We start from the raw sequence: 26,060 nt of genomic DNA, 5'->3' as shown, positions 1-26,060 counted from the left end.
GGGTACTATAGCATTAGAAGGTATTTTTGCCGTTATGTGAAAGTCCTGTGGTGAGCGGTGCAGCCCTTGGTGAAGCAAGTAGGATTATTGACCATCTCCCTCCAAGATGCCATACATTACATTCCCTTTGAACTACACCACATGCTGATACAGTTCTTAAACTGAGATGTTTTTTTTTTTTTTTGTTTGTATTTTGGCATAATTTGTGGTGATGGCACAATCCTGCCACAAAATAGCTGCTTCCCAGCCTCAGTCACATACATTGAGAGCTCATATGTGCACCTCTCCTTTCCCAGGTGGCATATCTAAGTTTGTTCACCACATGTGGAAAATGACTGGGGTGAAGGGATTTGAGGACTATAGTTCTGAAGAAATCATAAAGACGAAAGCATTTAACTGTGTTGTTTTAACCTATTAAATACTCCGGAAGTTGAATCATGTCTTCCTGTTTGTTTGTTCTTTACATATTTAAGTATGATTGTAAATTCTTTTTTATAAAACCTGTTGCTCTTAGTACTATTGGAACTGTCTGGGTATCTTTTGTCCACATTGCCCTTGTTTCTGCCTGCAAATCCTGGTATTTTATGACTTTGTGTCTTTCTTGTACGTAAGACACCATAGTCAATGGGTGTAACAATTTCAATGATCACTTCTACTTTTGTCTTCTTTTCATGGACTACTATAGCTGTTTTTCTCAAATCCATTTTATTGAACTGTTGGTAATGGATGACCCCATGTGATATAAACATCATTTTCTATTATGCTTTGTGGCTTTCTAGTGTTTTTCAGCTACTTCAGTATTATAATGTTTGCACAATCCCCATTGAAACAGTCTTGCTACATTATTATGCCTTTCAGTATTCAGTCCTGCCATTAGTATATCCCAACCAACAAGATGTGTGACTGTTTCCAGTTCTGTTTAAGAAACCTACATTTGTCTGTTTCTCCCATATGTTCAATGGACTTTGTAAACCAACGTGTACGTAGTCCACTATCTTGGGATGCCAATATTATCCTTTCATCTTTTGGTTTAAATTCACCTCTCCTTAACCATTCCTGTGTTCGATCATGATCAACATGAGGTTGTTCGAAGAGTTTTCTATACTTGCAACTGTATTTATGCATTTTCCACATTTATTGCCTTCTCATCTGATATTTCACCTTATATTCTTTCTTTTCTTTTTTGACACATTCACTTGCTGCCTGATTTTTATCTGCTTCTGGTTTGATTTCCATTCCCACTTGACGCAGATGTGCTTCTGCTAAACTAAGCAGGGACGCCAACAAACTAGGTAAAATCCACAGACAAACTGAAGCAAAAGTAATTAAAGAGGAAGCATCCTCTAATTTTCATTGAGTAAAACTGCAGTAAAACACTTTAAAAATACTTTGACATACTCAATTAAGATATGCCCATATGACGTTTTTAAGCAAGCTCTTTGTGTTCCACTAGAGAGAGGATTTAAAAACAATATAGGGCAATGGTTACACATAAACAAGCCCTTTGCATAAAACAAAAAAACAAAGACTCATGATAGAAGTCATCTATTAGGGAACTAACTTGCAACTACAAAATATATAGAATATATAAATATATTTTGTTCAGTATACATTTTTGTTGTTAATTACTGTTCACCAGTTATTGTTTTCAATTAACTGTGTATTTAAGGAGTGCTTTATTGTTTGCTTGTTACCTCTGAAGAAGCCACCTAGTGTGTGTGGCGAAAACGCTGTTTTACTGTTATATTAAATAAATTGCGTTCAGGTCCTTACGCTTGTCTTCTGCATTTTCGGATCCTTTTGCTTCAGTTAAACTAAGCAGGGAAGTCATCTTAGACATATTCTCCTCATGTTTCAAAACTTTCACTACGTTTGAGTCTTGTGAAGTCAGAACAGGGAATATATAGTCTTGGCATGCAAAGATTTTTATAAATCATTTGATGAGCATGAAGCATCCTTCTTGTTTTGCTGTCCAACCTATCCAACACCTTTTGGGGTCAGTCAGCCATTCCCAAACTGTAAATTAGGACAGGAAGAGCAAATTAGTTTATAGCTTGGACTTTTTTCCTAAATGTCAATGCTGTTTTCAGTATTAATTTAAGTCTTCTAAAATATCCCTTACTAAGTTTTATTTGCATTTGTTCATGTCTTATTGTTGATCCATCATCAATTCTCAAATATTTGTACACTCCCTCTTGCTCAAGTTACTTTATATCATATTCCTGTCCCAAACTGATGTTTTCTTGTGCTGCAGCTTTCTTACTTTAAAGGTTGCTTTTGCACATTTATCAAGACCAAATGGCATTCTTATATAATTTGAAAAAGTTTTGACCACTTGCAGTTGTGCTTTCAGTTCCTCATCTGATTAACTATATAGTTTGAAATCATCTACAAAAAGAAGATAAGTCTTAACACTTTGTTGTTTTTTGGTAGCCAAATTGTAGCCATGACCTAATCTGTTACGTAGACAGCTTAGTGGGTTAAGGGCAATACAAAAGAGCAGTGATGACAGAGTCACCCTGGAATATTCCCCTTTGAATTTTTATTCCTGGAATAATAATTTTTGTCCTTTATCCTGGTTTAACTGCAAAGTAGTTTGCCACTGTTTCATGGTTGCTGTAATGTAATCAGTCAGTGTAGGGTGTACCTGATACATTTTTAAGCACTCTTTTATCCATGAATGTGGAATTATGTCAAATGCTGTTTTGTAGTCTGTCCATGCCATACTTAAATTCTTCCCCTTTTTACAGTTCTCCAATATGACTATTTAACAAATGACAATTTATTCCATATGACTTTCTTTTATTACCCATTTTCTCTGTTGTCATGATTGAGTTTTCTTTTAAATGACTATAAACTCTGTCTGCATCAGTGTATCGTTTATACATCGTCGGAGGGCAAGTTATCCGTCTATAGTTTTTAGGATAGCTTACAGGTTTGCTCTTAAGTAAGAATACTGTTTTTCCTATTGTTAACCAGGCTGGTGTCTGTTCAGAGTATGCATATAAATAGTTCTTACTCATGGGATAAATCTTCATGTAAAGATGTTAATACGTTTAGCCAGAAGTTATCTAGGCCTGGGGTTTTGCAATTAGGAGCTTTTCTTAACTTTATTTCAGTCTCTGGCCTTTACTTCATCCCATTTCATATCCTGTGCATTTGAACTTCTTATTCTTTCTTTTACTTCTTCCTTTGTATGTTCCACAAGATCTTCATAGATATTGCTCCAAAATGTATCCATCTCTTCCTTTTTTGGTGATGTTTCAATTCCTTTTGCCTTGTTTTCCAATTCTCAATAAAACTTTTTTGGGTCATCAATAAATTATTTATTTCGTACTTTTCCTTTATATTTATTTGCATATCTTCAAAGTTTTTTTTGCCTGTGCTGATATTTTGTTTATTATTTGTGATAGTGCATGATAGATCCTGATCTGCTCTGATACTGCACATTGCTTTTATCACATCTATTTTGTGCATTTCTGTTGATGTGTTCCCTCTTCTGTACTCTTCTTACAGTGACACTTCTTGTCTTAATTGCTTTATAGTTTTCTCTGTTCAATACTTCCATGATGGCATTCAGTTTCTCCCCTTCCTTTCCCTTACTACCCTGTGTTTTTATATTAAGACTTTATCTGTAATTAATTTTGTTGCACAGTAGTACATCCTCTAGTTCTGTTATATCACATGAATCTCTATGGACAGTCCTAATTACTGTGTTCATTTGTTTTATCAAACTTCTAACTTTTGGGTTTTATTGACTTTCTGTAGTCCATTTCTTTTATTGATCTTAATATGTTTGTCCATTTCTGTTAAAATCAAACAACTCTTCTCTTAGACCGTTTTCTTCTAAACTGAGGGCCCGTTCTTTGTTCATTTCCTGCAGGCATTCTATAGAAAGTTCCAGAGCATCTTCATGTGCTACATTCTCTTCAGTTCCATCCAGATCTGTTGTTCTTTCATATGGGAACTCATTAGCCTCTCACTCCACAACACTGACTTTGTCAGAGTTGCCAGAATTTCCTGTTTGTTCCCTTGTTGTGCAAGTCCAACTGAACACTTGTACTGGTTTCCTGTGGAAGACTCAAGTATCTTCATATGGCAACTGATCAGATATCTCCCACTCCACTGGTTTCTCCATAATTTGAGGATCCATTGCTCCATCTTGCTGTGAATGTTATCCAAGTTAGATATTCTACAGTAAAGCCTTTACTTTGCAGGTACTCCATAAGCTCAGTTTCTATTTCTTTTATTTCTCCATTTCTAATCCTCTTTTCTACTTTTACTCTTTGTTTCTTATTTTTTGTATTGTAAAATTTTCATTGTCCTGATGCCTGTGCCTGTATTTCTCTTCAAATATCTTTGGTGCTGCTCTTTTTGCAGTGATTAGTTCTGCTTTCCCCTTTGTATAAATATTGCACCGTACTAAGTCTCTCTCTTTTTCCCATGTCCATATTTCTTATTCAGATGTCTCATGGTCCTCCTGTTTCTCCTTACTTTGGGGGCTCATTGTTCCATCATGCTTTAATGTAACATGTTTTAAACTTTCTGCTCTAAATCCTTCAGTCTACAAGTGTTCCATAACTTCATCTTATATTGTTTTAACTTCTGCTTTACTAATCTTCTGTTCTGCATTCCCTCTTTGTGATCTTATTTTTTTACTGTAAAATATTTCATATCTGGATGCCTTTGCCAGTATTTCTCTTTGAATATTTTTGAGGCTGCCTTTATCTGTGTTGATTAATGTAGATTTGTATAAATGTTACACCATTTAAGATCTGTCTTTCTTTCCCATTTCCATTTCTTTTTTATACCTTTCAAAAGTCTCCAGAATTTGCTCTTTATATTTTCACACTTCCTCAGTCACTTTTTTCTAAATGGCCCTGGGTTTCTTGGTCTATGTAATGTGTTTCATAAATCTGTTGCATTAATGAACACACATTTTTATTTGAAGCATCTTACGTGTTTTCTTGTGGAAATATTTTTCTTTCCTCTAATATCTTTCTTAATCTCTTTGTATACCTTCTGTCTGTAAATTCTGGGATTCTTGCATAATAGTAACAATATGTAGTTTCTTTCTTATTGTCAATAGTCCACTCCGTCATCATTATGGCTCTTTTTTGGCCTGTCAGTTTTTGTGATTTTCATGGACTGTTACTTCCTTCTACAGCAGGGGGCCATCCTCTCCCCGAGCCTGGCCTAGCCCCATTGTAGGAATGTTTCCATTTCTTGAGGATTCTGCAGTGCTTTTTTTTTCATCCTTGCACCAGTGCACCTACCAGGATTGATTTTTTTATCCTGGGTCTTGTGCATCCAGCTATCTGTATTTTTCACCTCCTCCTGTTCATGATGTATGCTGTATAAAATACTGCCTATATATCAGTATCATCTTGGTGAGGTTTTTTTGAAAAACAGGGTCCACCTCATGAAGGTACTCACCAAGACTTGAGGTTGAATTAATTTCCAGCAATACTGTTCTCCTTTGCTTGCTGACCTATCTCTTCGCATGGTGTGTGGTAGTTTGAAATGGTACTTAAACCACTCACAAATGGAGTTTGTCTGGGAACAATAATGGCTTCTTAGTGAACATGAAGCAGTTTCAGGACTATTCAAGGCGCCTAGTGTTATCAGACTGACAACAGATGAAGTATGGGCAGAATGTAGTCACCAGGTGGTAGCTAATATGCTGACAGCACAGTAGGATTTATGAGTTCATCTCAACAAAGTAGTAAAGGCAGACAAGAGGATAAGATACAGGAGAATATATGGGCGCACTTAAACAAGGTAATAAAGATAGGTTGGATGATGAGCTACAGTATACTATATAAACCCAGGCATTATATCAAAAAACAGATATGAGGTGTATAAGAATATGGCCAAGCAATTCAGTCGTCATCACAACAGTCAGTTTAATTATAATAAGGTAAAGAAAAGCACAGTGGGTAGTTCTTGACAATGTGGTAACAGAATGGTGTAGTATGATGAAAAAACAAATATTATGTGGCAGAACAGATATGGTGCAAGTACAGTGTAATATGTTAAATAGGGTCAAACAGAATAGACATGAGTGCCACAAATAATGGAACATCACAGTTTGCTAGAGATACAGCACTGTGATGCAGGCATCCATGCTACAAATTCTAAAGTAGTACATTTGACTAAAGATACAGCTGTAAGAGTCAGGCATGGGTGACGCAAATAATATGAGTGCAATTTGCTAAAGGCACAATAGGTTGATGAGCAATATAGTGTAGCAGCTAAACGGGGCAGTTATTTTAGAGGAAAATAGATAACTATTCCTTAAATCTTGAGGTATGAGAATTGCAGGTCGCTTGAAACAGGAAGATCAGTAAAGGTACCCGCAAGCTGTTATATTGCATGGTGCAGATATTCCCAGGTGTAAAGGGCTTGGTTCCGTAGTCACTTTCAGTAAAATCATGTGCACTAAGGTGCAGTTGTAGGCACATCAGCATTAATGAGCACTAGATTGCAACATGCAGCTTAAAATTAAAAAAAACATGAGTTGGCCCCCTGCTGATTTCAGTTCTCTTTCTAGAGAAATCAACAGTAAAAATTTCAGATGAAAAAATACCACAAGCAAGCAACAGCAGTTTCAATATTAGCTTAAAACGTCACTTCCAACCAGCTAAGGACTTAGTTCATGAGTCCTTTTAATTAAAATCAGCATTGGGTGCTCAGCACGAGTGCAAAGCCATGTACATAGCTGAAATTTGCATAGATTTCCCCAGTCCTGAGCTGGTAGAATGCAGGAACTTTTATGCAGTAAGTATTGGTAAATTTGCTGCTGCCTTTCACCAGTTTCTGTTGGTGCACTTTGATGGGCAAGACAAATTACTGGTGGCCTACAGTGGGCTGTCTGGTCATCGCTGGATATTCTTGCCCCGTCATGTTTATGCCTGGTTTATCTTCTTCCAGCTGAATCATGGTTTGATGCTAACCTGTGTGAAATGAGAAGGCAAGTGAAAAGTATTGAACGTAAATGGAGAAGGACTGCATTTAGTTGCCATCTGCCCTCAGACAAGACTCAAACTCAAAACAGTTTCAAGAAATATCTTCTCGCACATCATTTAGCTCTAAAGTCTGCTCCTGAGCTTCCTGTCCTGGTTAATCAGTTGTTCCTCATACAACTTATTTTTCTCATTGTGGTTTCTCCTAAAACTAGTAATACTAGAATGTTGTTCTTTTCATTACTGTTGATGTGAATCTTTAACCTTTTCTTTTCTGTAACTGTGACCATGCAGATGAGTAATCCAATCCTCCCTCACCCATTGTTATGTTCAGTCCTTTAGATTTTTACACATTTTTGTATAACTCTCTGTAGTAACTGATGCAGGACCGAAAAGAAAAACTGATAAACGGTCCAGGCAGCAGCAAGTGTCAGCCAGCAGAAAGATTTATTTTTTTAAAAATTCACCACAAGCGCTTTTACCCTGACAACAGTACAGGGCTTTTTCCCTGTATTGTTGTCAGGGTGAAAGCGCTTGTGGTGAATTTTTAAAAAAAATCAGTCTTTCTACTGGCTGACACCTGCTGCTGCCTGGACCGTTTGTCTGATTATTTGTATAACTCTTTGTTAACATTTAGATCTTGATCCATTTATTTTGTACTTCTGTTCCCACTCTTCTGCAATTGCATACCCTAGCTTCTACTCCTGCTGCAATTCCTCATTATTACTTTTTGTCTTTGACAACTGCTACTTGTCATATTCACCTAGACCTCTAGGCTATGTTAAATCTGTAATGTTTGTATTTCAAATATTATTTAACTCAGAAAGGGTCTGCTATAATCTGTTTTTGTGTTTTTCTCTCACTAAATGTTTTTGGAGCTTTTCTTCTTGGGCCTCCACTGACCCAGTCAGAACTTCACAGTAACCAAATGCAAATAGGTAAATAAAGCTTAGGCTTGAAAAACACCTTTTCAAGTGGTCATCTCATAAAATGGCAGTGTTTCTGTTTAGAATGATCTCTACTGCATCAAATCAACTGGCTGTGCACTTCTGGGTGGTTGATAGACCTACCTATTTAAGTGTTTTATTTGTATTGGCTATTCATATATTTGTAGCTAAGGTGGCATTTTGGGGACGGTATTTGTCTTTCACAATAAGCTCAAGACAAGACTGTACATGATGAGAATTTTCTTTGCCTTGAGGGGAGTTTAAAATGTTATGTTAACCTGATATTATCTTTCAAGCATTTGACCTGTTATCTTGCAGTCTGAGCACATGCCCACTAAGACTTCACTCTTGCCTGCTTTGATATACTTGGTCCCTTAATTTATCAAGTCATCAGATGTTCTGTATATAGCAAGGTCTTTCTGAATTTAAGGATGAACTTAATGGCTCTTGTTCTGCAGAAGCCTTCTCGTGATCCAGACAGACTTAATAATTACCACCTTGTTTCTAACCTACCAATTATTGAGGTTTGGAGCTTGTTTTAGTTTTACGGGAGTTTTGAGTTGTTGGTCAAGTTCAGTCTATGTATAGCACTCAAAACAGCCCTTACTTAAGGTATGATCTCACAATACTGAGATGTCCAAGTATTTTGTTCTATCTTGCTCGTTCTTGATTTCTCTTCTGCATTTGCTATGGTGGATCACAAAAATCCTGTTCAATCATTTATTGAATTTACTATGTGGATTCAGCTACTGTTCTAAATTGGTTTGCTTCCTACCTTTGTGGAAAAACCTAGTGGTTATTTGTAGCATTAATACTTTTTTAATGGCATTCTTCAAGTGTTCCCCGGGGTTCAGTTATGTTCTACTGTTATTTTACTTATACTTGTTTTAATTAGGGGACACTCATTGGGGAAGGAGTTTGCACTTTTTCTATTGCAAGAATGATAATATACAATTCTTTCCATTATGGTGGTATTTGTGTTGTGCATTCACGTAGTAAAATATTGGAATGCTTTGTGAAGACTGGTAGAGATGGGTGAAGGCTGCCAGCCTAGCCAGATAAAATTGTGCATATAATTCTATCATTTGTAAATATGAATGTGAATCACATGTTTGTTGAACTTAGAACAATGTGGCAACATTGCCCTCTGCTGTAAAGAAAGCTAAGTCAAGTATTTCTTGTTGGTCCTTTGAAATTAAAATTACTTTGTTCCTTTGAAGTTAGAATTTGGAGTCGATGAGTCCTGCCTATTGTTTTAAGGCTAAAGTTAATGACCAGAATTTACATGTGGAATGTCCTTTATTGCTCTAAGTGTAAAAGAATGTAAATGCAGTTTGTCAGCCTGGGATCACCAGGAAAGTGCAAAAGATGATGTAAAGTTTTATCAGAACTGCAGTTTCAATTTTTGTCTGGACATCCGAATCAGCACTGCCTTATGCTCTCTTTATGTAAGTAGTATGTTAGAACTGTGTTTTCTCGTAGAAGTAGCCAGGAATTAGAAAAGATTAGAATAAGTGTTTTTATGTGATGTCAGAACTGTACTACTGATTTATTTTAAGTATTTCTGTGTGATCTCTGAACTTTTGACTAGCACTGTATAGTAGAAAGTATTGTCTTGTGGTTTTAATTATTTATTATTAAATATTTTAAAACCCTTTTAACTGTGGCTGGTTTGTGTAGAGATAAGTAAAGCTCTAAGAGTACATTGCATATAAATAAGGATCCTGCATCAGATCACTCTAGTAAGCCTTGAGACTGTTTAGTCACATCTACTGATTGGATAATAATATTGCACAGTAATAATTGGACACCCTTTTAAGGGCCTTTGAGTAGCTGGTAAATATTAGCTGGGTGGTGGCAGTAATTACTACCCTATAGTCTGGGTAAAAGGGGCACAGCTGGAGAACCTGTGTCAGCCTTCCCCAGAAGTGTGTGTGCGTGTCAGCTACTTGGGCAGGGACACAAAGCACTGGTTAGACAGAGAGGGTGCTGGAGATTTTATCTTGCACAGCTGGCTGAGATCTGGACCCTATAGCCAGTGGGAAGTCGTATTGGGGACCTGGAGAGCATGGGAGAGACCAGCCCGAGACTGACTGTGATCTCTGTATGCTCTTAAGGGAAATTGCACTTTACTGTGTATATTTATTATCCTTTCCTCATATATACAACGCCCTCTCTGGTGTTAGTGGTGAGGATTAAGGCTCCTTGATTGCTGGGCCAGGGCACACGTGTCACATATTAATTGGTGGCAGTGGTTAGGATATCCACATCACATATTAATTGGTGGCAGTGGTTGGGATATCCTCACAATTGTTTGGCAGCAGTGGGATATCCACATCACATATTAATTAGTTGGCAAATGCTAATTGGCTAGTAGCGGTGTGGGTAGAGTGAATCCCATAGCTTGTGTATTGTGAGCTTTGAAGGTGTTTTGTACTCTAAAACAGCCATGCAGTGAATACTCAGAGTTCAGATCACAATTGTTTGATTTCTTTTGTTAGCTTAGTCAGAGTGAGCAGGCAGCATGTCAGCAGAGGAGTATGGAAAGTTGACAAGGAGCCAGCTGGTGGAGATGTGCCAGGCTAGGGGACTGGTGTATGGAAACCTGATGAAGGCAGACCTGATTGCAGCCTTGGTTACAGCTGCATCAGAAAACAGCAACCAAGAGGACAATCAGACTGGCAGTGGAGATATAATTCCCTCTGAGAATGGACAGCTCAACCTTTCTGTAGTGGACTTAAAAATCCAGCTGAAGCTAAAGAGTCTTTGGTTGGAGGCCAGGCATGTGCAATTAGAATCAAATGAGAGACTGTGATGTTTGCAGGCTGAGGAGAATGATAAACTGTTATGTCTGCAAGCTGAGGAACAAGAGAGACAGAGGCAGCATGAGAAGGAGATGCTGACTGTTCGCCAGAGTCATTGAGCTAATGGGGAAGGGAGTAACTGGACCCCAGAAGCACAAAAGGTCAGGACATTTCTTTTGCAGTTTAAAGAGGAGGATAATTTTGATAGTTTCATTCATATGTTTGGGTATGTAAACAGTATGAAGTTGACCAAGGGCTCTGGGTATGGTTCCTCACCCCTTACTCCATGGTAAAGCTGTAACTGCATTAGCTAAAATGTCTGACGTTGCATGTTTTGATTATGCTGCTGTAAAGAAATGTCTTTTAGAACTGCTTAAGCTAACACTTGAAATGTACAGGAAAAAGATTTGTGAGCATAGACACAAGGCAGATGAAAGTGTGTGTGAATATGTTTCTAAATTGAGCACTTATTTCCATAGGTGGGTGAGTGGATGTCAGGGCACCACTTTTGAAGGGCTGGCAGACCTTTTGGCAAGGGAACAAGCCCTTAACACTTTGCCTGAGGACATCTGGATCTGGTTAGCTGATAGACAATGTGCTACTTCAGATTAGTTGGGGAAGGAGGGAGACCTATACCTGGCAAGCAGAGCAGCCCTGCACAGGAAGGGGACCCCCCAGTACTGCTCATGGGTCTCAAGGAACCCATGGTGGGTAGCACAGACTGCCACAACAGAATCTGACAGTAGCAGGGGAAGCCACTAGTCCAGATACACATCCAGGAGCTAGGGTTAAATGTTTTGAATTGAACTAGTGGGGCCATGTGGCATACAGGTGTCCACGGAGGCAAGGTGGGGAACCAAAAGTGAGGGAGCCAGTAAGTGGGAAAGACAAAAATTCCAACAGTAGGTTGTCCTGAGATAACAGGGGTACTAAACTACCATCCTGCAGATGTCCTGAGAGGGAAGGATTTGGATGAGGCAGTACCATGTGCTTATGCAGTTATACACAGTGAGGCTAGGAGACAAGCATGTGGGTCTGGTAGCCTCTGGGAGACCCAGACAGACTGCATACTTGCAGCCAGGACTGGTGAGGTGGTTACTTCAGGGAGTGAGCTATGCTGTAGCAGTGAGACTGAAAGTGAGCCTCAGTTGCTTGTGGGTATTGATGGTCCCTTGGGCAGAGTGACTGCAAAGATAGAGGTGAGTAGTAGTACCCAGGCTGACAATGAGGCACCACTGTCAGAAGATGCCAGACTTTTGCGGAAGGGGAGCTGGGAAGGGTTACAAGGAGAGAGTTGAGACAGGCTCATCTCTCAGACCCTGCATTGCAAGGCCTGAGGCAGGTAGCTAGGGAGGCACCTGATTCTCAAGGAAAGGGGGAATCTGTATACTGGGACAAAGGGTTCCTATACAGAGAGTGGACCCCTGAAGACAGGCTAAAAGGTGAGAGAGTATAGCAGTTGGTAGTGCCCATATGGCGCTTCTGGCCATAGCCCATGATATTCCCTTTACAGGTCATATGGGCATAAAACATACAAAGAGGCATATTATGCAGAACTTCTATTGACCTGGAATTTCCAGAGATGTGTTAGGGTACTGCAGGATCTGTGAGCAGTGCCAAAAGGTAGGCAAGGCAGGAGACAAGGCAAGAGCTCCTTTGATGCCTTTGCCTGTGATTGAGGAGCCATTTCAAAGGGCAGCTATGGATATTGTGGGTCCTCTGAGTACCCCAAGTTTCACAGGGAAAAAGTATATCCTAGTGGTATTGGATTATGCTACACGATACCCTGAGGGAATGGCTTTGTCCTCCATTGAGGCAGAGAAGGTGGCAAATGCTTTGTTAGAGATTTTCAGCAGGGTAGGTTTCCCAAAAGAAATACTGCCTGACTGAAGTGCCAATTTCATGTCAGACCTGCTGGCTTGTCTGTGGAAGTCCTATGGGGTGAAGCACATGAAGACTACCCCCTACCATCCTCAGACTAATGGTCTTGTTGAAAAGTTAAACTCTACAATTAAGTCCATGCTATGGGCATTTGCAGATCAGTTTAAGAGGGAGTGGGACAAATGTTTGCCCCATCTGTTGTTTGCTTACAGAGAAATTCCCCAGGAATCCACAGATTTTTCACCCTTTGAGTTGCTGTATGGACATAGGGTGAGGTGACCTCTAGATTTAATTCGAGATGAGTGGGAATGTGAGTGCGAATCTCACAATGAGTCTGTTGTGGCATACGTCCTAAACCTCATGACAAGGCTGAAGGAAATCATGGGCTTGGCCCAGGAGAACCTGGCAGAAGCCCAACAACAGAAAAAGGTGTGGTATGACAGGGAATGCTCAAGCTAGAGAGTATGCTGTTGGGCAGAAGGTAATAGTTCTCATTCCTGTCAGACACAACAAGCTGCAAGCAAATTGGTAGGGACCCTACAAGGTGGTAAGAAAGGTAAGTGATGTTAACTACATGGTGGAACTGCTAGGCAGATGGCAGGGGTACAAATTGTATCATGTTAACATAATGAAACCTTACCATGATAGGGAGGCCCTTGTGCTGAGCATTTGTAGTAGATTGCAGGAGGAGTCTGAGGGAGATCTGGGGACTGATCTCCTCAGTGAGGCTTGGGCTAACACCTCAGTGGAAGGGGTAGCAATGTCCCAGCAGCCATCTCCTACCCAGGTTCAATAAATCCAATCAATGTTGCAGGAATTTGGGGAATTGTTCACTGGGAAACCAGGGTGCACCCACCTGGTGCAGCACCAGGTGGTTACAGGACCCCAAAGGCCTATTAGGCAGGCCCCTTATAGGGTGCCTGAGAGTGTCAGACAGACCCTGAAGGAAGAGGTACAGGAGATGTTGGAACTAGGGGTGATTCAAGAGACCAACAGTCCCAGGGCCTTCCCAGTGGTGCTGGTGCTAAAGAAAGATGTCAGCACCAGGTTCTGTGTGGACTACAGGAAATTAAATAGTCACACAGAGTCGGATGCTTACCCCATGCCTAGGACAGATGAGGCCCTAGAGCAGCTGGGTTGGGCTAAGTATCTTACAGCCACTGATCTTAACAAGGGTTACTGGCAGGTGCCCTTGACTCCCAGTGCTAGAGAGAAGTCAGCCTTTGTGACTCCTTTTGGATTGTATGAGTTCACAAAGATGCCCTTTGGGATGAAGAATGCCCCAGCGACTTTCCATTGGCTGGTATATAATATCCTAGCAGGAACAGGAGGGTTTGCCCTTGCTTACCTAGATGATATTGCCATCTACAGCCATTCCTGGCCAGAGCACCTTCAGCATGTCAGGGAGGTGCTGGGCAGACTGCAGAGGTGAAGCTTGACCATTAAGCCGAGCAAATATCAGGTGGGTATGGCAGAGTTCTCCTACCTAGGACATAGAGTGGGGAGTAGTAAGATAAGGCCAGAACCTGCCAAAGTGGAAGCCATTCAGGCATGGCCTGCACCTGTTATTAAAAAGCAGGTGAGAGCATTTTTAGGTACAGCAGGGTACTACAGAAAGGTCACCCCCAGTTATAGTACCATAGCTGCTCCCCTCACAGACCTGACAAGCTAGAACAGGCCAGATAAGGTAGTGGGGACCCCAGCATGTGAGCAGGCATTCCAGAATCTTAAAGAAGCTTTGGGAATACCCCATGTGTTAGCCAGTCCAGATTACAGCAAATAATTAAGTCCAGATTACAGCAAATAATTTGTTGTGTATGTAGAAGCTTCAAACCATGGGGTGGGGGCTGTACTTAGCCAGTTTTCTTCAGAGGGAGAAGAACACCCAGTGTTTTTTCTCAGTCGTAAGCTCCAACCTAAGGAGGAATGCTATGCAGCTATGGACAGGGAATGTCTAGTCATAGTGTGGGCATTGCAGAAACTTCAGCCTTATCTGTATAGAAGGAAATTCACTGTCATGACAGATCACAACCCACTAATATGGTTAAACAGAGCCAGCCCAGCAAAATGCCAAGTTGCTAAGATGGAGCCTAGGGTTGCAAGTGCATGATATGTCAGTGCAGCACTGCAGTGGAGTTAGCAATGCCAATATGCAGATGGGCTCTCAAGACAGGGAATGGGGTAGGTATACTTGGATAGACATAACCCTCTCAAGTGGCGTTTCTCAAGGGTCACTTGAAAAACTAGCTTGAGTTCTCCGGGGTCGGGGGGGAGAAATGTGAAGACTGGCAGAGATGGATGAAGGCTGCCAGCCTAGCCAGATATAATTGTGCAGATAATTCTATTATTTGTAAATATAAATATGAATCACAGGCTTGTTGAACTTAGAACAATGTGGCAACATTGCCCTCTGCTGTAAAGAAAGCTAAGTCAAGCATTTCTTGTTGGTCCTTTGAAATTAAAATTACTTTGTCTGTTCCTTTGAAGTTAGACTTTGGAGTCGATGACTCTTGTGTAAGCATCTTGCCTATTGTTTTAAGGCTAAAGTTAATGACCGGAATTTACATGTGGAATGTCCTTTATTGCTCTGTGTAAAAGAATGTAAATGCAATTTCTGTCAGCCTGGGAACACCAGGGAAGTGTAAAAGATGATGTAATGTTTTATCAGAACTGCAGGTTCAATTTAAACATTGATAACCAGAGATTATTAAGCATTTTTGTCTGGACATCCAACTCCGCACTGCCTTATGCTGTCTTTATTTAAGTAGTATGTTAGAACTGTGTTTTCTCCTCGAAGTAGCTAGGAATTAGAAATGATTAGACTTGTGTTTTTTTGTGATGTCAGAACTGTACTACTGATTTATTTTAAGTATTTCTGTGTGATCTCTGAACTTTTGACTACCACTGTATAGTAGAAAGTATTGTCTTGTGATTTTAATTAATTATTATTAAATATTTTAAAACCCTTTTAACTGTGGCTGGTTTGTGTAGAGATAAGTTATGCTCTAAGAATACATTGCATATATATAAGGATCCTTGTACCAGGTCACTCTAATAAGCCTTGAGACCTGTTTAGGCACATCTACCAACTGGATAATAATATTGCACAGTAATATTTGGACACCCTTTTAAGGGCCTTTGAGTAGCTGATAAATATTAGCTGGGTGGTGGCAGTAATTACTACCCTATAGTATGGGTAATAGGGGCACAGCTGGAGAATCTGTGCCAGCCTTCCCCAGAAGTGTCTGTGTGGTTGTGTAAACTCTTATCTCAAAGTGTGTGTGTGTGTGTGTGTGTGTGTGTGTGTGTGTGTGTGAGTGAGTTACTTGGGCAGGAACATGAAGCACTGTTTGGACAGAGAGGGTGCTGGAGATTTTAGCTTGCCCAGCTGGCTGAGATCTGGACCCTATAGCTGTGCCAGTGGGGAGTCTTATTGGGGACTTGGAAAGCAAGGAAGCGACCAGCCCCTGACTGACTGTGATCTATGTGTGCTATTAAGGGAAATTGCACTTTACTGTGTGTATCCTTTCCTCATATATGAGACGCCCTCTCTTGTGGTAGTGGTAAGGATTGAGGCTCCTTGATTGCTGGAACAGGGCACGGGCATCACAGCTTCTATAATTGGATTAAGATTAATCAGTTTAAGATCAGCATCTCTAACATAATGGCTGTTTTCATTTTCACAAATTCATACTGTCTGCTTGTATCTCTTACCATTTATGGTGGTGAGAAACTAGATTTTGCTGTGAAGGTGAGAAATTGTTAATGTGGTCATTGACAGCAGATTTATAATAAAGGACCAACTTCCTTTGCTGTTGTATCAGCATTGCCTGTGTTAAGTAACTCTTCTGTTTTTAAGACCATTGTGGAATTGAGCATTTCCTTGTCTCCTGTCATTTGGACTGTTGCAACTTTTCATACTTAAGGCGCACAGATGAAGAACTTGACTGGTTATTGCTAGTACAGAGTTTCACAACCTGGTTACTTACTTGTACTACATAAAATTCTTGAGTTGTGCAGAATCTGGCTTGCTGTCTGGTTCTTACATATATTACCTTCATGGCCCTTGTTCTGGGTTTTGGGCACTGTACACTATGGATACCATAACGTAAAAGAGCTCCTGGTCCCATAGATCTGTATGCTGCCCTTGCATTTTTCTTCTCTGGGATTGATAAACGGGTCCTAGATTCTGCTTAGTAACACTGGGTGTCTAATTTTTTCATTATGAAATCCCTCACTTCTAGAACCTTCTTCCTAAATGAGTGAGTCCCTCAGGATAGTTGAATTTTCAAGCTCATTAAAGAACCATGCTTTTATACTACCTGTCATTTGTTTCAAATATCCCTGCCTTCATTTGAGCATTGAGTGTTTGTTGTCTTTTTTAGTTTTTGCTGATTTATTTTATTTTAATGGTGCTTAATTTGTAAGCAGCTTCATAAACTTCAATTTGAAACTGAGATAACTTCATTGCAGCTATTGTATTCAGATTGCATCAGCACATAGCGATTTGTTGGTGAAATGGTTTAGAAGTAATGGTGAATAAGACTTGAAAATAAACCAGTCTCCATGCTAGAACCAGCTAAACAGGTATATTTGAGTAGTCTCAGAGCAAGACCATTTAATACACTGTAATGATGCCTTGCAGATCTTTCAAAATGAGAAACAGCTTGTCATTAAAGAAACCATAGCACAGATTCCAACACCCTGAATTTAGCTTGTGAAACTGCATCTTGATGTTGTATAATCATGTTCACAATAGTGCTGCATGGTGCTTCATCTTTTGTGACCCCTTCGCATTTTGTTCCTTTATTGTAATTGGTGTAATTCACAGGGTAATGTAGTTCTCCAAGTTTTTATGCATCATTCAGATTCTTTACTTTGAAACTGATATGTAGATTTTTTTTGCAAGTGGGTCTATGAGAATTTTGGATAGATACCACAAGTTAGGATAACAGTGGGTGTAAAGAGTTTTAAATCAAAGATAAAACATAAATTGCCTATGCTTTTAAGTCTCTTATTTTCTTTAGAGTGGATACATATTTTGTTCTGTCAGTGCAGCAATTTCATGGACTTGTTAGGAAAATAAATGGATTAAGAGACCTTAAACAATAGATAAAATGTAATTCCATGCACATCAACCTCTACATTTCTTAGCTTAAATGCATGTTTTACTTATTTTCTTGTCATTACAGCATATTCACAGACTCAGCAGTTTGGCCAGCCAAGGCCAGCTGTATTCCCGTCACATTCTGGAATTACTGCCTTTCCTCCACAGCCTCCTGTTCCTTCCTCGGGCCTCTCAGGACCTTCTATGGCTGCATCATCCTCTATTGTCTCATCTGTGCCACATACCTCTGCAGTCAGATATACCTTTCAGCCTTCACCCCAGTCTGGAGCTTATCTGCCACCTGTGCCAGGACAGGTGCAGTCTTCTGCCTCCACGGTATCTGCATCACCTTCTTTGTTTCAACCATATGGAGCTGATTACCCTCATGGTGGACCTGGAGCCCCTGCTTCAAATTCAGCAATTATTTCTGCCGTCCCTCCTCCTAAAACAGGTAAGAGTCCTTTGCAGGTAAGCCCATATTCTTGCTTGTAGTTAAGACTGTGTAGATGGCTGTGTATGTAATTGCTTAGATCACTGTAAAGTACCCGAGTACGGTGACATTTAGGGAGCTGATATCTATCTTCTTTTTTATGAATGTAGAGGAAAATGTTAATAAGAGGTGCTAAGTCATCATGTAATATTTAGCTAGTCAGGGATATTGGGAGTCTGATGGCAAGTAAGAGATTAAGGACTGAGGAAGAACTTCATGGGCTGCTCTTATATAAAATGTTATTGGCCTCCAAGCTGAAATAGTTTTGGTATTACTAGAGATGAAAAATGACATTATAGAATGGATGATTGCGTGAACAATACTTTGCCAAATAAATCAGAACATTTTGAGATTTGTTTTGTGTAGTCAGTCTCTGGTTTTATCTAAGTCTTAACAGTTGTCTGCCTCTCCTCCAACTTTAACTTGCCTTTTTTATATAAATCTGCCTTTGGTTTCTAGATCCCTTATCTCTTCATAAGCTAATAGTTTTCCCCCCATTGGCCACCAGTTTGTTCTGTCTTCACTGCTCTAGTTCTCATATGTACTGCAGTGGGATTTTCCATATTAACAAGGAGGAAACTGCTCAGGGCTAGCCAATGAGAATAACTAGAGTCATGTGTTCTTGATTTTTTTTTCATGATTATCATATGAAATGTGATATGAGGATTTTTCTTTGATGCTCTGATGGAGTTGTTTGGCACGCACACACACACACACACACACACACACACACACACACACACACACACAGTGTAATGTCCTACCCTTCTTGTAAACCATTCTGAGTTACACATCAATATCACTGGGCCATTGTAGTATTTAAATGCATTACATTCCTTTGGTTATGAAGAAGGTTATATGCAAGGTATGAAAACTGGTACTGCAGAGTAATAAACTTAATACCATTACAAGTAGTAGTCACTACATCTGCATAAAAATCACATTGTGAAGCTGATTGCCTGGATATGTCTGTTTAGAAATGTAAGTCTTGTTGTTACATTCTTTTAGTGGCTTTTGTCCCACAAATTCTGTTTACTTTTATATATTGGCTATATACAATTTTCTGAAATACATTTTCTTGGTCACACTTAAGCTGTTCAAGAAAGTGGTACTCAAATTTACTTTCTCATGCATGCCAGTAGACAAAGTATTAGTCATCTAGCATTTTACTGTGACATCCAGAAAACCGGCAGTATTTTCATTCAGAGAACCTGAGCACATTGATGATCATCATTAGGTCAGTATTGCACTAGCATATAGATGTACGAGATGAATCCTACCAAAGATCGGATGTCCAGCCAATTATATACAAGCTTTTTGGTGCCTTCCACATGCACCATATGTCTGAGGCAGCTTAAGGTTATGCTGGTATAAAAACAGATGTATGGGTGCTAAAATTCAGAACTTTCTTGCAGTTGAAGATGATCTGTTTAATGGTTTATCGATTAGCTTGTTCAATCTTTTGGGCAGATAAGTATCCCTTTGTGGAATTTCCTGCCATTTTTCTGAGAAAGTTGTAATTTGTCATTACATATGTCTATGAGAAAGGAAAGTGTCTGTGTGGAACAAATCCCTTATAAAGATTCCCACACAGCTTGTTTGTTTTGTTCACAGGAGTCACATGATGTCTGCTTTTGTAGTATCTGCACATTTGAAGTCAGCTGAGCTCCCTTAACATTCTTCTAGAGAGCCAATGGCTTAAGACCCTTATGAAAATGACTTTAGCTAGTGGTGCTAGAATTTCTGGCATCTCCATTCTAGCTGCTAAGAAGATTGTTAGAGAAGTTAGGACCATTCTCCATTGACTCCTGGGTACTTAATTTCTTCCTCCTCCACTGTTGTTTCTAAGCTGTGGTAGTCTACCCAAGTAGCTTATGTTACTACAGCAGGGATCTAATATTGCGCATAGTACAATTGTATGGGTCTGTATTATATGAACGAAAGTTCATATGAGCGAAAATCCCGGACATAAAAAACAATATTGTGGGGGGCTGTGCCCCGCACACTTTCCCCCGCTAAATATTTATTCCAACTCTGAGATTGCACTACAGTGAAGAAAGGGCAAAAACTCCAATCTTCACTGTACTGCGATCCCACAACACGCACCTTGATGTCCAGGAGTTTCGCTCATTAGAGCGTTCGCTTTTATGAACTTTCGTTCATATAATATAGACCCCAATTGTACAAGTAAACTTATGATAACAGTAGATGTTCTAACAGATCACTAGTTTAATAGCCGTTCCCAGCTTCTTGTAGTTGTTTTGTATTGCAAGAGTGTGGTAATATATGCCCTCATGTATATAGCTACTTATGTTTTTTTCCTTTCAGGGCTATTGGCTTCCTTGTTGGGCAAGAAAGCTCTGAAGCTTTTGGCACTCTAACTGCCCAAACTCCCTGCAGTTAGTGTATGAAGAAGGCACCCAGAAACTTTTGAAAAAGCTGGACAGTTGGTCATATCTTTGGCAGGCTGTAACCCAAATAGCATAGGTTACTGCAGCTGTGATCTATTAGAACATTTACTATTATGGCAAGTTTGCATACACACTTGTAATGTAGCTTTGTTAAGATTTCACAGGAAGATACTAGGTTTAGTCTGAGGTGGTTTAAATTAAGGGAAGCCCTCTCTCCCTCCCGCCTCCTTTCCTCTAGTTGTTTTGTATTTCAAGAGTGTGGTTTTATATACTCTCCTGTATATAATTACTCATCTGTTTTCCTTTCAGGGCTGTTGGCTTCCTTGTTGGGGCAAGAAAGCTCTGAAGCTTTTGGCACTCTAGCTCCCATTATGTGTGTAACTGCCCAAGCTCCCTGCAGGTAGTATATGAGGAAGGCACCTAGAAGCTTTTGAAAAAGCAGGTCAGTTGATCATAACTTTGGCAGTCTGTAACCCAAATAGCCTGGGTTAATGCAGCTGTGATCTGTTAGAACATTTGCTGTTATATAATTATGATTGAGAGTTCTAAAGAAAATGGTATTTTATGTACTAGTTCACAGCTGTGCCCTTTGGCCTCACCATCGCCCCCAGGGTGTTTACCAAATGTATGACAGTAGTGACAGCTCACTTGAGACTGCAAGGATTCTGGGTGTTTCCGTATGTGGACGATTGGGCTCATTACCTCCCTGACCAGGCACCTGTTATTAAGGGCAAGAATTAGGTACTCCAGATTTGTTCTCATCTGGGGATAACCATAAGTTACAACAAGTCTCACCTACAGTCAACTCATATCTTGGAATTCATAGCAGTTTGCAACATGAAGTCAATGATAGCTTCTCCTCCTCTCTCAAAGGTACAGACTATCAAATTGCAGGTCAGGAAAATAACTTGCAGTACCAGCATTTCAGCCCATTTGGTCCTTCAAGCTCTAGGGTCAATGTCAGCAGCAATAACCTCATATCTCTAGCCAGATTTCATACTGAGAATTCTTCAGTGGATGTTATCAACACAATGGTCTATTCTTTATCAGTGCATGTCAACACAAATAAGAATCACTCAGGCATGCAAGAGGAATCTCAGGTGGTATATTATTCAATCAGATCAGGTTCTGCAAGGTCAGTCATTCTTTCTCCCTCAACCCAAGGCTGTAGTGACCATGGACACTTTACAGTTGGGGTTGGGGAGGCATTTTCTGGAGAAAGTCTAAGGCATTTAGTCCCTCAAACAAGCCAACTTGCATATCAATGTCCCAGAGATGAGAGCAGTGCTTTTAGCACATTGCAGGCATTCCAGGATGCTCTCCCTTCAGGGACAATTGCAATTCAAATGGACAATATGCCAGTAGTTTATTACATCATCAAACAAGGAGGGACCAGATCATACCCCTTGTGTCGAGCAGCATTCACAGTGTGGCAATGGATGATCTCATACAGCTGCTTTCTCATAGTAATGCACATTCTGGGAAAGTCCAGTATGATAGCAGACAAGTTGAGCTGATCAGTTCTTCTACCTCATGAGTGGTCCCTTAACAGGAAAGTGGCAGAAATGATCTTTCATAGATGGGGCCATCCTTGCTGCGATCTTTTTGCTTCTCCCCTAAACAGCAAATGCAGCAGCTACTTTGCCCTATTCCCTTTACAGGGGGAATCACTGAGGGATGCCCAGTTTCACAATTGGCCTCCTAGTCTGCTTTATGCATATCCATCAATTCCATTAATTCCGAAATTTCTACAAAGAGCTGCCAAGCTGAGGAGCAAAATCATCCTCATTGCACTTTACTGACCTTGACATATTTGGTTCCCCTTCCCATGGCCTCATCTAATTTACAAACGTTGAATTCTGGACCAGATTCTAGACCTTCTATTCTCACCTGACAGACATGATTCACCCAGACATCTCAAACCTCAAGCTTTTACAGCTTGGTTTCTCCATTTCCATTAATAGCCAGACAACCTATGCTCTCTTCAGCTGTCCGGCATATCCTTTTATCTTCCCATAAACCATTCACACGTAAAGTCTATTCAAGTAAATGGAAAAGATTTGTTTACTGGGCACAACAAAATCCTTTCTCAGCTCTGATACATAACATACTTGAATTTTTAGCTTTACTTTTTAAAGAAGGGGCAAGCTCCTCTACCATTAATGTTCACTTAGCAGCACTATCTAGTTTTCATATTAGATAGCCTCTGCTAAACTGTGCAAAGCATTTTTGAGAGGCACTCTTCTTTTGAGACCATTTAAACATCCTACTCCATCATGGGATCTGAATTTGGTACTGCAAGCTTTAATACAGCCCCCTTTTGAACCAGCAGAGAAATGTGATCTTAAGTTTCTTACTTGGAAAAAGGTCTTTTTAGTAGCCAATACCTCAGTGAGAAAAGTTTCAGAAATTCAAGCCTTTCTTCAAAACCTCCCTGCTTAATTTTTCATAAGGATAGAGTTACCTTACAAACCAATGCATCTTTTCTTCCCAAGGTGGTGTCAGAATCCAATATCACTCAGTCCATTAATTTGCCAGTATTCTTTCCTAAATTTGCAAACAAAGGTGCATATATGTTGCATTTATTGGATGTTCACAGACAATTACGTTTTTATCTGCATAGGACAAAAGGAATCAGAACTACAGACATATATTGTTGGTTTCCTTTGCAAATTTGAAATTGGACAAACCAGTAGCAAAAGTAACTTTAGCCAGATGGCTGGCTGATTGTATATTTTTTATATATAACAAATTGAGTCTTAGCTTAACTAGACTTGTAAGAGCCCATTCAACTAAGTACATGGCAGCAACTTCAGTATTTCTGTCCAGGTTTTCCATGGATGGCATTTGTGCAGTAGCAGCTTGGGCAGATCCTCATGCTTTTATCACTCATTACAGATTAGATCTGGGCTCAAGGGGTAGATCATCTTTTGGTTCTACTGTGCTCTGGAATATCCTTCCTTAGCATCCACCAGGGGTTTTAAGTAGCTGGGGACTCTGTCCCAACAGTTGAGGATAGAATGAAAATTGACAGCATCAGATAACGAAGTTTTGTACTTACCATAATGTTCCATCTGTGTTGTCCATTTTCATTCTTCAGCTTACTGGCTATCAACCCCCATCCTTTATTTTTACTAACTTCTGGAGGAATGAAATTTTATAAGGACACCACTGTCCTTTTGATTGATAGGGCACATACATTTTTAAGTATCTCTTTATAGATGCATGTTAACAGCTATTTTTCTAGTAAAATCAGCAAAAACGATCTGAGGTGTGTTTCCTGCTATGCCATCTTGTGTTGGCTGGGGCCTGCCTGCATTTAGTGGGAGTAAGTGAATTGTTTGGAACTAGTCTGGCATAGGGTGTTTAGCTAAGAGCTCAGGGACAAGAGTTGATTGGTCAGTTCTAGTGTTTCTATTTTACTTTTGTTTTGTGGTACTTGTTTTAATCGAGCTACCAGGTGGTGAGCATTCTGCATCTACCCTGTGCTGATTTCAAAGCTGCTGAGAGAATCTACAAAACCAAGTGCAATTTTTCAATTCATTTTGACTTGTACTGCACTTGTATTTGATTAACTGTGCTGTTTTATTAACTTGCATTACATCTGCACTGCATTTTTTTACTGTTTTTATTGTTAAACTGTTTAATTGAGTGTGAACTGTTTTAACCCTTTGCAGGGTTATCTCAGCTGAATTTTTTTCCCTTACCAGCACTCCTGTGTAAGTTTTGCCCTCCCCTGGAGCTATTGTATTGATTTTATCCAACCCTACTCACACCTATAGGTACTGTCCTTAGATATTACCCACTCCAGTATCCCTGACCTCTCTTCCACAGATTCTGACAACTATGGACGGACAATTTTCTATGGTTTCTCCTGCTAGTCTGGTTCATGTGGGCATCCTAAGACAGTGTAGCAACTGCCTCGTGTATAAGGACATCCCTCTACTACTACCACCTAATAACACAATATGTGAGAGATGCAATTGCATTAAGAACATAAAATCCTTGCAGTCTCAATCACAAACAAGTAAATCTGGCACTGAAAATGTTGTCTGCACAAGCACTACACCTCTAACACCACCCACACATGTACAGCGCACTCCTACATATGCGGAAGTTAAGTTCTCAATAAAAACATACCTAAACAAAAGAGACCTCCGAGGCAAAAACACACGCACACATCACAACCCACAGCACCAAGAACCACACATAGTACACATGCCTGTGTCTCACAGCCTCAAAGGCCCAGCCACAAACCCAGCATACTAGTCATTGGAGACTTTATCATGAGACGCACACATGACCCTCACCAGGCTAGACAAGGAGAAAGTCACAGTAATTTGCTTGTCAGGTGCTAGAATCTGCCATATCATGCACGCAGTCAAGTCTCTTATCAACAGGTACTGTTATGACTCTGTTATAGCCCATGTTGGTGTGAATGACTTGAGACATACCTCCCTGGACTATATGAAGAGAGACATGACTGAGCTCACTGAATATGTGTCCCAGGCAGGTATGTCCCTAGCCTTAAGCAGCATCCTACCATCACCCAGAATGAAGCCTCAATACAAACAGAAAATGATTGACTTTAATAATTGGCTTAGTTTCTGGTGTCATTCCAAGGGGATCCAGTACCTGACAGCCTGGGAGGACATGATTGACAGACCACGATGCTTTGCCAGAGATGGTCTTCATCTGTCTACCCTGGGCTTCAGGCTTCTGGCAAAGACTCTTGCCACCCATATAGTGCCTTTTTCAGGCAAGTCATGTGGACAAAATTGCCAATGTGAAAAATTCTAAATTAAATTTAAAGGTCATGCTGCTAAACGCTAGGAGTCTTGACATGAAACTGCACTCATTGCAAGCATTCCTCGTCTTGGAGAATGCTGACAATTGTGCAGTCACTGAAATCTGGTTCAAAGCTGTGGAGAGGGCACCCCAACCTTAACAGGTTACTCTTCCTACTATACTTTCAGACCCCAAACAAAGGGCTACAAATGCAAAGGAGGTGGAGTTTCAATATTTATCAAAGACATACACACCTCCAGGCTGGTGAAACAGTATGACGCACAGGAGACACTCCAAGTGCAGTTAACTGTTGACAAAGCACCTATTCAAATCATAGCTAGCCACAGACTCCCAACCATGATGCAGGTCTCCCACTCCACCTATCTGGACTTACTTGAATTCATTAAGATTCAACCCTCTACCCTGATCCTGGGTGACTTTAACTACCTAACCATAGAGTTGAAGACCTATTCTAGCCCAAACACAAATGCTCAGAGATTTCTTGACTCACTCCGTCAGTGCCAATGCATTGCATCAGCTGATCAGTACTCCCATGAGAGGTGAAAATATCCTGGACCTGGAGCTAACCAACATGAGTAGCCACTGTAGCATCCCTACAATGTCATCCTCCTTGGTAAGATCCGACCATAAAGCGATCTGTCTGTGA

The 26,060-nt window shown here is 40.1% G+C and overlaps 1 protein-coding gene across 1 annotated transcript in view; it reads left to right on the top strand.

The window, feature by feature from the left end:
• The window catches only part of SEC31B (SEC31 homolog B, COPII coat complex component), a 1,631,704-nt gene that overhangs the window by 1,447,232 nt on the left and 158,412 nt on the right, over nucleotides 1-26,060 (top strand). The window contains exon 26 of the mRNA XM_044055612.1: nucleotides 17,790-18,155. Coding sequence (XP_043911547.1) covers nucleotides 17,790-18,155 — 366 coding nt within the window. The remainder of the gene's footprint in view (nucleotides 1-17,789; nucleotides 18,156-26,060) is intronic.

This window comes from Protopterus annectens, chromosome 14.part0 (assembly GCF_019279795.1).
Source record: "Protopterus annectens isolate FY-2018-M chromosome 14.part0, PAN1.0, whole genome shotgun sequence".
Taxonomy (NCBI): Eukaryota; Metazoa; Chordata; order Ceratodontiformes; family Protopteridae; genus Protopterus; species Protopterus annectens.
Note: the sequence above shows the minus strand (reverse complement) of the source record. Positions and strands in the feature narration are given on the sequence as shown.